General features: G+C 38.3%; 1 protein-coding gene across 2 annotated transcripts in view; it reads right to left on the bottom strand.

Moving 5' to 3' along the window:
• Positions 1-11,206, bottom strand: part of TTC21B (tetratricopeptide repeat domain 21B) — a 46,570-nt gene that overhangs the window by 16,798 nt on the left and 18,566 nt on the right. For both annotated transcript variants that reach the window (XM_042446176.1, XM_042446175.1), the window contains exons 9-17: positions 10,467-10,659; positions 9,641-9,738; positions 8,385-8,585; positions 6,165-6,294; positions 5,378-5,535; positions 3,645-3,869; positions 2,810-3,048; positions 1,274-1,346; positions 544-654 (exon numbers count right to left, since the gene is read on the bottom strand). In XM_042446176.1, the coding sequence (XP_042302110.1) occupies positions 544-654; positions 1,274-1,346; positions 2,810-3,048; positions 3,645-3,869; positions 5,378-5,535; positions 6,165-6,294; positions 8,385-8,585; positions 9,641-9,738; positions 10,467-10,659 (1,428 nt within the window). The remainder of the gene's footprint in view (positions 1-543; positions 655-1,273; positions 1,347-2,809; positions 3,049-3,644; positions 3,870-5,377; positions 5,536-6,164; positions 6,295-8,384; positions 8,586-9,640; positions 9,739-10,466; positions 10,660-11,206) is intronic.

The raw sequence follows: 11,206 nt of genomic DNA, 5'->3' as shown, positions 1-11,206 counted from the left end.
GGTTTAGAGGAATCTGGAGGAAAAGGAAACTGGAGTCAGGGGATGCACTGTTTATCTAGGCATCATACTTGCATACAGCTATACTCTTCTTTCCCACTTTTGTGCTGGTTTTATTTTGAGAGGAACTGATCTGAGTATTAATAAACCTTTTCTTTTTTGGTGTCTAAATCAAAATAAAAATGTTTCTGTGTGATGAGGAACACTAGCAATTTCACATCAGAAGATTTAAAGTTCTTCTTACCATGTTTAATTGATGGTGAGCACAACACCTTTAATAACCCTGTCCTCTTCTTCAGGGCAATTTTTATTATTTTTTCCTGGAATTATCACTATACTGACAAGCAGACTAGGAAGCCAAATGGTGAAACGCAAGCTATGCATTTCAATAAACCAGTCCTCTTCAACCTGGGCTCCTCTGGTTGTGCTGGACTACAACCCTCACTATTCTCTGCCAGCATGTCCATGAAATGATTTAAATTGTAGGCCATGAAATCTAAAGGGGGGAATGTTCAATACAACTTGTATGGACTCTTTACATTTTACCTTCGAATAGTTGTGAGTCTTGACTAGAGCATTTCCAATTTTACGAGCCAGTGCTCCATCTCTAGGATTTTTCTTCAAAGCCTGTTCATAAACCTCTATGGCTTCTTCAGGCTAGAACACCAACAGATGAAGTGAAGATTATATCATCTACATATACGCAGAAGACCTGAATTGGATCTCTATCATCTTATCAGTGTTAAAAACCAGTATACTAATAGTGGGTTGACATTTGGAGCTGCACTTCGTCTATCCCTGAACAGAGTTTAACTTAGGAAATAAAAACAGCCAGAAAAACAGGAAACAATATGCAGTAATAAGCCATTAATCATCTTTTCACTAATTTCCCTTTTCACTAATCTCTGGATACTACAGGGGCAAGAACCTGCATGTGTGCCTCTGCACACTTATTATATCCTTATCAATCTACCTGACAATGTAGGTAACATCCACTCAAAATGGCATCTCACTGGAGACTGCTGAAGGATACAGATCTAAGTATATATTGAGGGAGAAGGGAGGGAAATAAATCTCTCTTAAGTCCTGTAGTGATCTTTTCCCACAAGAGTGTGATACTGAGGTAAACTGTGCTCCTCTCTTCTAGAAGAAAACTTTTATCTTTTTGTTTTATGCATTTTCCACTCTTGGGGGTGGGTGTAGGCTTGTTCAGGTCATTCCTTTTCACAACATGTTCATTCTCTAACGACAGCATCCCAGTGTTATAGATGCTTACCTCCTGGACATTCATATATGCATCACCAAGGAGAAGAAAAGTGTGAGAACTTGGTAGTTTATCCACTAACTCTCTGCAAAGAAGAAGGAAAGAAATGATTGCTTTGCTGTTCGTTCAATAAGCCAGGTGTCTATAGCCACGTTATATAGACATGTATAGGTGGCAAATATAGCAATAGCAAGTACATTTCTAATACCGCTTATCAGTGCACTTAAGCACTCCCTAAGCGCTTTACAAAATGTAAGTTAATTGTGCCCAACAATATGGGTACTCATTTTAGCAACCCTGGAAGGATGCAAGCCTGAGTCGAGCTTAAGCCCTTTTGCTGGTATTGAACTTATGGCATTTAACCACTGCGCTACCAGGGCTCCTGTCCTTGGAAATACTGACTTCCTGTCCTTGGAAATTTCATTTTAGCAGAAATAGAAAATAATAATAATATGAGATCTTTGATATCTCAGTTTTCATTTAGATATCTAAATCTTCATCACTTGCCTTTTTTGTTGACAGTAGTATTACAACATCTGTGTCATCGAACAGAATGAGCTAGTTTAGACAACTCTGAATCTCAGCTTTTTGAACATAGCCTGCACTGAGATCACATGCTGCTCCATCCTACTTTGCTGAGGCTCTGAGAAGACTTAGAATCATACAGTTGGAAGAGACCAGAAGGGTCATCCAGTCCAACCCCTGCCATGCAAGAACTCTCAATCAAAGAACCCCTGACAGATGGCCATCCAGCCTCTATTTAAAAACCTCAAAAAAAGGAGACTCCACCACCCTCCAAGGCAGCATATTCCACTGCTGAACAGACTGGCAGGGAGCTTCTCCTGAGATTTAGATGGAATCTCTTTTCCTGTAGTTTGACTCCACTGCTTCTTGTCTCTGGAGCTGTGGAAAACAAGACTGTTCCCTCTTTGATATGACATCTCTTCAGATATTTAAACATGACTATCTTGTCCCCTTTTAACCTTATTTTCTTCAGGCTAAACATTTCCAGCTCCCTAAGCTGCTCCTTTCACCCTTTTCATCATCCTCATCTGGACACATTCCAGCTTTTGCTTCCATTTTTACTATGGTTGATTGAAACAAGCCAACTCAAAAACAATAGTTTATGCTTTCCAAAGAAATGGGAAATTGCAGTTAATACAAAATGGGAGCAGAAGCTTCTGATCTCAGAGACATGCCAGAGGAAGGTAATTCATTTAATAGTTAAGCATTATGTCCAAATGTAGTCATGTCAACTAAAAACAGATTAGAATAGGGCTCCCTCTCAAGCTACTTAATGTGGGAGATTAGCAATTACTCTTTTCCAATAGGCCAGGGACCAATACTGTATTTGTGCCCGTTGGCTACAGAAGAAGTGGTAACAATATGCTGACGTGCTTCTATTTAGTCATCAGTACAGAGCAAGTTTTTCAAAAAGAATGTCTTTTCATCTATCAAGTCACAGTACTTCATAATTATTGTTTCTGCAGGAAAAAGGCAGAAAAGGACTATGATGTTCCACTATTTGGTAATAACATCTGCTCTTACCTGTAACAGCTTGCATATAGCTTCTTATCTTTTCTGTACTCCAGATAGATCTGTGCCATTTTTTCTTTGGCTTGAACATAGTAAGTCTGTTCCGGTGTTATATTTCTGAGCATAGTCAATGCTGCTTCCACATCTCCTTGTGCAAGAGCTAGTTCTGCATTAGCAATCATGACTCTTAGCTCTTCGGGAGTGCCAGAAAATTCATTGATAGCATCTTGGAGGACTTTAATGGCTTCATGCTTTAAAAAAAGAATTATGTTTTTTGATCAAATACAGATTTCTGTGCCTTAATCACTGCTACAAAACTGTAATTTTTAAACACAGTAGTTTCAGGGAACCCTTTCCACACTTCTGTCTGCTGTAGAGGATCAGGGTTGGGTGGGTAAATAAAGAGCAGTCAGTTCACACAGAGTAGGAGCAGACTTACTGGGCTTTATCACAGGTTTCATATAAGCCATCTTCAAGCTGTGGTTTGCTGGCATTTTATGAAGCTAAGCACAGATAAAGGTGAAGTAGTATTCATTCATACATACATATCGTATATCACATTCCTTCCAATATAGAACCCAAGGCAGTTTACACTGTTTGTTAGAATGTGGCAACCTGCAGTGAAGCAAAAGCTTTCTGAACTCTGCCTCCCAATTATGCAAGAAAAGCATGGGGTAAGTCACATTTCATTAAACCAAAGTTGAACAGGATAGCTGAACATGGTCAACTGTCACTGTTAGCATAGAGATCACAAATCTGTTTAGGACTTAATAAAAATGGAAGATGGCAAGCAGTATCTAGTTTTCATATGACATTGAAAGATTATGTACATGTCATCATGTCATACCTGTTCACCATTCAAACGATGAGCCTTCACAAGTTCAAGGTAGACGGACACACGGTCACTTCCATCTATTTCAATCTTCTTTGTTTTTGATTTTGAGGAAGATGCAGTGTTTCGCATCCCTGGCAAATTCATTGCCATCTGCAAAGTTTTAACAGCTTCTGCTATTTCACCCATCTTTATTTGGGCTTGAGCTTTTATTAAATGGTATACAGGGTGTTCTCTAACCTAAGGAAGAATGAATAATTAGTATCTATGTACTGTATAATTTTCCAGAAACAGCGGAAAATTAGTAACAGTGAAAACATCATTTCTTGAATTTAAGCATCTTCATATTACTAGCAAAGTCTTTATTATTATTATTATTATTATTATTATTACTACTACTACTAGTACTACCACCACCACCAACAACAACAACAACATAATCTCAACATCTTTGTTCCATGTCCATCATTTCTTTTAGAGCCTTGTGGGTCCTATAGAGGGGAACACTAGTAGCTTCATTAATCAAATTAATCAAATGCAATATCTCAAATCCTGAAAAATGCCCCAAAGAGAGAGCTGTACTCACTCATACAAAAAAAGATAGAAAAATAAAGAAGAAGAAAACAACACACAGAAAGAAAGCCCCCAAGAATCTCAAATACATACTTAGTATAAGCTCTAGTTACAATCTAGCACCTAGCAGCATGAACAAAGATGAAATGGGTGAGACAGTACAGTACAGGCAATTTATATCTGCGAATTAGCCCACATGGTTCTAATATTCCAGTTGTCCAATATAACCAGCTTAGTGACCAGTGTGGCTCTATAAATACTAATTTTTATGCTAATAATGTTTGCCATTTTGTTCATTATGGCCAGGGAGAGAATCAACAGATTTGACAGTTTCTCAAAATACTGGCAAAGGAAGATCAGCCTGGAGCCACATGCATGTAAATGTCAGTTAACACAACCCCCTTTTTTCTGACATTGTCACAGTGATCTATCCCCTCTATCTTCGCAACACTTTAAACTCCCATATATTGTTTAATGCAAGACTTGCACTAAGATTAGTTAAGTTTAGGCACATTGGCTGGAATTCACTAAGGCAATTACGAATGAGTTACACATTCATGACTAGTTTGTATTCATGTTCCTTATGTATTCATTGCTTTAGAAAATAACTAGGGGCTGTGAAAGTCCCCTAGTCCCTATTTACCAGACAGCAGCTGTTGCTATCAATAGTGGTCTGTTCCCATGTGGGAGAAAGCTGACTGATGTTCCCACCCATTTCACATGAATGATCTCTGGTGTGATGGGGAATCATGACAGGGTTTTTGCCTGCCACAATGGAGTTTACAAATGCATCTTACAATGATAGAAGTAAAAGCATATCCACAATTATTGTTAAAAAAGAATGAAACAATCCATGTAAATGAGGCTACATGGAACAGGTTCATGCCAGCAGGCATAAATGCTTTAAAAACTCCATGTGACTGTGCTGTCTGGCCCTCCTGAAGTCCAATTGTAGTGATGTATCTGCTGTAATGAGGACTAAACCAGGTGAATCTCAGCCCAACTTCTAATGGCCAGGATCCACTTGAAAAATTCTACTTAATCCAAGATTTTTGATGTCCTGACCATGTGCAATCGAATCTGCAGCCACTAATAACTAGTCTGGCAACCAGTCAAGTGTACAATGAAAATAAAATGCTTGAGTACACTATGCTAGTGCTTCCAGTCAACCTTACCTCAAAGTTGTAGCTGAGACAGAGTTCCAGAGATTGAGAACAGAGTTTGAAGTTGTTTTGCGACAAATGAACTTGAGCCATAAGGAGGTGAGCATCTGCATATGAAGGATTCTGTTCTATACAGTGCTGAAGAATACTCTGGGATGCTTCAGAATTGCCTGATCAAGTTAAACACACAAAGCAGGAAATAAACACATTGGAAGACTTCAGAAGTTGTTGAAGGGTTGTAGCTGAAGGACAATTAGGGCCAAATCCAAAGCGAAACACACATCACAGAAATTTCTTCTGCTTCCTCTACAGTCCTAGAAGCCAGCAAACAACAGGCTTTGAGGAGTTTCCCAGCCCTCTTGGAGCAAATTTTCTGTGTACTTTGGAGGCTGTAATGGGAAAGGGTGATCAACTCCCCCTAACTTTATAAAGAATTCTGCTGTTGTGCAAGCAGAAACCCAGCTTTCTACCTTCACCTCCATCAATTATATCCATTTCTTCACTCCAGAGGCAGTCCAGTACTTAAGGAGTTTCAGTTTATTAAATGCTGGTATTTTTACTTTTAATGCTGCTATTTTTACTTTTTATTTTTACTACTTCAAAAATTAAAACAGCAGTGAAATCATAGCAAAACAAGAAACAGATCAAATGAAGTCACTGGCACTTGTAATGTCAGGGATAGGAAGAGCATGTGGCCTTCGAGATGCCGGACTGTATCTCCCATTATTCCTCACTATTTCCAGCACTGACATGGGCTGATGGAAAATGCCATTATAAACAGCTCAAAATTAGATATTACCTGCCAAATATTTCACCTTTGCAACTAAATAGACAGCTTGTTGGAGACCAGGAACTGTTTTTACCACAGTTTCAAGGACAGATGCACATGGTTTGAGAAGAGGTGAAGGTGGCTGTCCTGGACCTGCAGGCTAGAGGAAAATATTCATTGAGAAATTAATTTAAAAGATACTCTTTCTCTTTAAAAATAGGTAGAAAGGATTTCTGCTTTTTAGCTCATAATAAAGATCCTTCTGAGTTAAGATGTGAAATCTGGTGTGCTTTTATACCATTCTGAGCAACTACATGTTCTTTCGGTACTCTCAGTATGTGGCACATTTGAGTCACTGACTGCTTCCAGATAGTATTATGTTATTTTTGTAACATTCAATGTATATGTAAAAGATTTTAAAAACTTTTTTAGAACTTTTAGAACTTCATTATGTAGACATTCACAAGCTTTACAGAGTCTTCCAAGAGAGATCTGAACAAAAGCAAAACTGAGTGGTAATGTTAATTCTTTGTCTTGGGCTGCATCTATACTGTAGAGGTAATGCTGTTTGACATCAATTAACTTCCATGGCTCCATACCACAGAATCAAGGGATTTGTAGTTTTGTGAGGCACCACAACTTTTTTGGCAGAGAAGGCTAAAGATCTTGTAAAACTACAAACCCCAAGATTCCACAGGATGGAGCTACAGCACTTAATGTGGTGTTAAACTGCTAAATTATTTCTTTGGTGTAGATTCATCATTGGACAATATGGCCATTAGGAGACATAGCTATAAGATAAAGCTACAATTCAATCCCACCTCCACACCACAAAATCCCACCTTTCCTCAGTTGCAGCTTCCAGCCTGCGAAATATACCCCCCCCCCCCCCAAATGCTAAGGACAGAAACAACAAAAAGCAGGCATTTTACTAACATCTCTAATTTTTCTCCTGTTTGGAATACTGTATAACATCTTGTCTGATGAAGAAGCCAGTGGAGCTTCGAAAGCTTGCAACAAGTATACTGTGCATTTAGGTTGGCCAATAAAGGTATCACTTTCTAAAGAGAGTGAAACATCAGGAATAACCTCTTCTAGAACATGGCCACATAGCCCAAAACCCCCCACAAAAAACTAAAGTTATCACTGTTTGGTGTTTTTTTGTTTGAACCAGCCATTTCCTGGTTGCTCTAGAGCAAGGGAGCAGGAGATATTTTCCTACAGCCAGATGCAAGTGACAGGAATCCACAGAGACTCTGCAGGTAATATCTTTGCTCTGAGTCCATCTAAAGAAAAAGAGCTGGAAACTTGTTTGCTATTTGGCCTGCTCTCCCATTGCATGTTTTTGAAGCCAGCTCCTGCTTTTGTCTAGAAGGATGGGTTTGAATATAATTGGACCTCACATTTACATCTCAGAGCTTGAGAAAATGTTATTTTTACATCATAGATTCCTGAATTCCACAGGTGACATAGCCAGCCTCTACATGCTGACTGAAGGATTCTGGGAACTGTACCCCCCCCCCCCCAAAAAAAAACTTTTACAGGGTCTGAAGTCAGTTCAGATTGAATGGACAGATTAGTCCATTTCTCGTCCACACCAACTCTTCATACTAAATCATAATTCCGTTTCGTCACACCTTCTTCAATTTTTTTAAAAAAATGTATGTATATATTGTACACACTTTCCCCAAATATACATTTGTGTATGCATTTGACTCCAATATATGCATTTTTGAATGTAGTTCTTTGAGACACTAACTGTTTTTCATAAACTGAAGCAGTACACAAACTGTACTCAAACTGAAAGTTGGTCCAGGAAGAAAAAATCAGTTTCCTGCATCCTTAGTGTGGTAAAGAAAGGAACTTTTGATAAGTGAAAAACAAAACAAAACTCTTAAGTAGGTGAAGAATGTCAGCATAAACCATTTACATGGAACCCTGTTCATCATCAAGTCAATGCAATGTATTTCCATATTCATCATTTCAATAAGTTTTATAAGATTATATTGTGCATCTAATTCATACCATGATAATTCTCAGCACTTATTTACAATTGATTTACAAATAATAATTACTATTACTACTACTATGGAGGTTATTCCAGTATAAATCACATCAACGGTCACTCCTAAACCTTTTTGAGTACACACAATTGAAACCCCAATCAAAATTATTTTTTTCTCATTCATAAATATCTCAGTCATAATTATTTTTCCTCATTTTAGAAGGAAAATAATTCTAGTGCCTTACCTGTGCGGGACAAAAATTAAGATACTCTTTTATAATTTCTATCAAAAAATCAGGATTTAATTTTTCAAAATATTCTACACCAAGAGGTAAACCATGCAAGGAAGAAAAATGTGTATCAAGTACATCATTCAATAAAGTAATAACTTCTTCCTGTCTTTTATGTCTCTTCATAGCCAAAACTGCATGCAAATAAGACAGCTCCTACAAAAAATAAAAAATAAAATTATACAAATAGCTGCAGTTCTACCAAATTACCATTAGCTACTCACTTGATCACCACTGGTAATGAGGAATAACACCCAGGAGACTGATCTACAACACCTTTCCTGGGAATTTATTTATAAGTGATAACCACCAAACCATTTTGATGTGAAGAAATCAACCAGTAAATTCCTCTTCCGTTCATAATTAGAAATAGTGTCACATTATCTGGTTTTAAATGTGAAAAGCTTAATGCCGCTCTTTTGAGCACTGGGTCAGGGCCAAGGCAACCGCATGCCACACACCCCAACCTAGCATTTTCCAGGCACAAAAAGAAGTGGCAGAAAGGTTCTCCTTTTTGGGCCAGGAAAAACATGCCTTTGCTGACACCGCAGAAGTTTTTTCAGGTTTCAGTGGTGTGCGGTGTCTAAACACTGTGCCACCGAAATGCCACAATGACACCATGTGGTTGCTTGGGATGGCTTCACATTGTATTTCCAGCGTCTTGGGGGCATGCATTGTGCGTATGCCACGCTTCCAAGCCACTGGGAAGCCAGCTCTTTTTGCCGGTCTGTACCAGCAATAAGTCTGATAAACTTAGGTTTACTAAACTGCTTTACTCTCTCAAGCATACAAAATGGTATTCCGTTCTCATTCTAGTCTCACAAACTAATTGGACCAGCAGCTGGATTTCACTCAATGCAAGCAATGGAAACAGCATCCTCAACCGCAAGTGAAAGCAGCAAATAAGCTGCGTTCCACACAGATCTTTCTTTTAACACCTTGCTGCCACCGACAGCTTTTGCCACTTGAAGCAGCAGCCTCACTCCATTTACAGTATAATTGGTCCTGTTCGTCTGATTTTTTTTTTAATGTTTTACTTATCTTGAAACTCATGAACTAAATGCTGCTCTCTAGAACTGAAATCTACAAGGAGAGAAGAAGCCAAACTGGAGCCATCAGTAAAAGAACTTTCTGCCCACACTGAATTGCTCTGAACTGCATTGCCAATCAGATCATAATCAAAGGATTTCTGGAAAGGATTGTTCTCTTACTGCTGTTTTCCCAATAGACTGCTGGATTTCATTCAGGAACTCCAATTGCTGCTCTACATCATCTAACTTCCCTTCCATCAGCTGGCTTCGAATAATGCCTGTAATGCAAAGTCATTTTGTTATAGTTTTATTCTACAAAAAATATTCAGTTCTGTATTCCCTTTATTGGTAGTGGTGGGAGAGTGCTAAACCAGCTTCTACAGACTACAATGGTGGTTGGGAACATTTTTACTATCTACGGTGACATCCCCTTAGTTTCAATCTGTTATGGCTGCACCTCAGTGATCATCTACTTCCAATGTCTTTTTGACAGAGTCTTTTCCCCATCTGCCTTCCTGTCTGTCCAGGAAAGTAGGACAGAACACTCTTGCCAGAGGTCGAGTCACTTGCAGAAAGCTTTTGAAATTACAGTGCACCCTTGGTATCTGCTGGGGTTTGGTTTCAGGACACCCCTTGCGGATACCAAAACCTGTAGATATTCAAGTCCAATTATATAATGTATATATACGTGTGTGTGTGTGTGTATGTATATATATAGAGAGAAAGTGTGTGTGTGTAAAATGATGTCATTTATATAAAATGGCAAAATCAAGGTTTGCTTTTGGATTTTAAAAAATATATATTTTCAAGCCATGGATAGTTGAATCTGTGGATGTAAAATCTGTGGATATGGAGGGCTGACTATAGAAGGGATCCACACTATTTTACAGAGAAAAAGCCTGCTATAGTTGATGTACTTTTTGAAAGCTCAATTTATTTATTTATTTATTGAATGTATATCTTGCCTTTCACCCAAAATTAGATTCAATTCAATTTCAAGCCATACCGGTTAGTGCAGGAACACTTGTCTCATCGAGAGCCATAGCAGTCTGGTACCATTTTGCAGCTTCTTTCACTTTCCCTTGCAAAATCATCTGATATCCAAGTTCTGTGGCTATTTCTGTATTGTGTGAAGCTAAGCTAAAAGCTCTTTCCACCATAGTCTGCGTGTGCTGAAGGATAAGTGGATTCCGGCCACACTAGAGTTCAAAATAGTTTTCAAAATGAGAACTTGCAGATTTAAAAACTAACAGTTTCACTTAAAAAAAAAAGTCTTATCGATAGTAGTTAATAACCTTAAATAAAAATGTACAATTAAGAATGTGAAAGATTGAATTTGAATTAAACAGTGGTATGCTTACAAGTTTATATAATCAAGGGAAATATGTTCCTTGATTTGCTAAACATGACTGAACACACAGAATTAAAATCTGATTTCCAGGCCTTCTGGCAAGACTGTATTCAGAACAAAAGCCAATATATATGACTAGCCAGCTTAGAGTCATCCAGCCAGTTTTCTCCTTCTCCATCCCTGACAGCTCCCTGCTCATGGCAAATTTGTCATTTCACCGAAAGGCCCAGAGCACAGCCTCCACTTATATGCCACTAGCTTGTTTCCATTTTCTTTTCTGTTTAAAATTAGGATAAACGATTCAGGCAATCCATTTGTCACAAGCTGGCAGCCACCACCACCACAAAAGCACCATAAAAAAAGAAGAAATGAATATTAATAAATATATGTAATTC

Source organism: Sceloporus undulatus, chromosome 1 (assembly GCF_019175285.1).
Source record: "Sceloporus undulatus isolate JIND9_A2432 ecotype Alabama chromosome 1, SceUnd_v1.1, whole genome shotgun sequence".
In the NCBI taxonomy this organism is placed as follows: Eukaryota; Metazoa; Chordata; class Lepidosauria; order Squamata; family Phrynosomatidae; genus Sceloporus; species Sceloporus undulatus.
The sequence above is the reverse complement of the archived record's forward strand: the minus strand, read 5'-3'. Positions and strand labels throughout refer to the sequence as shown.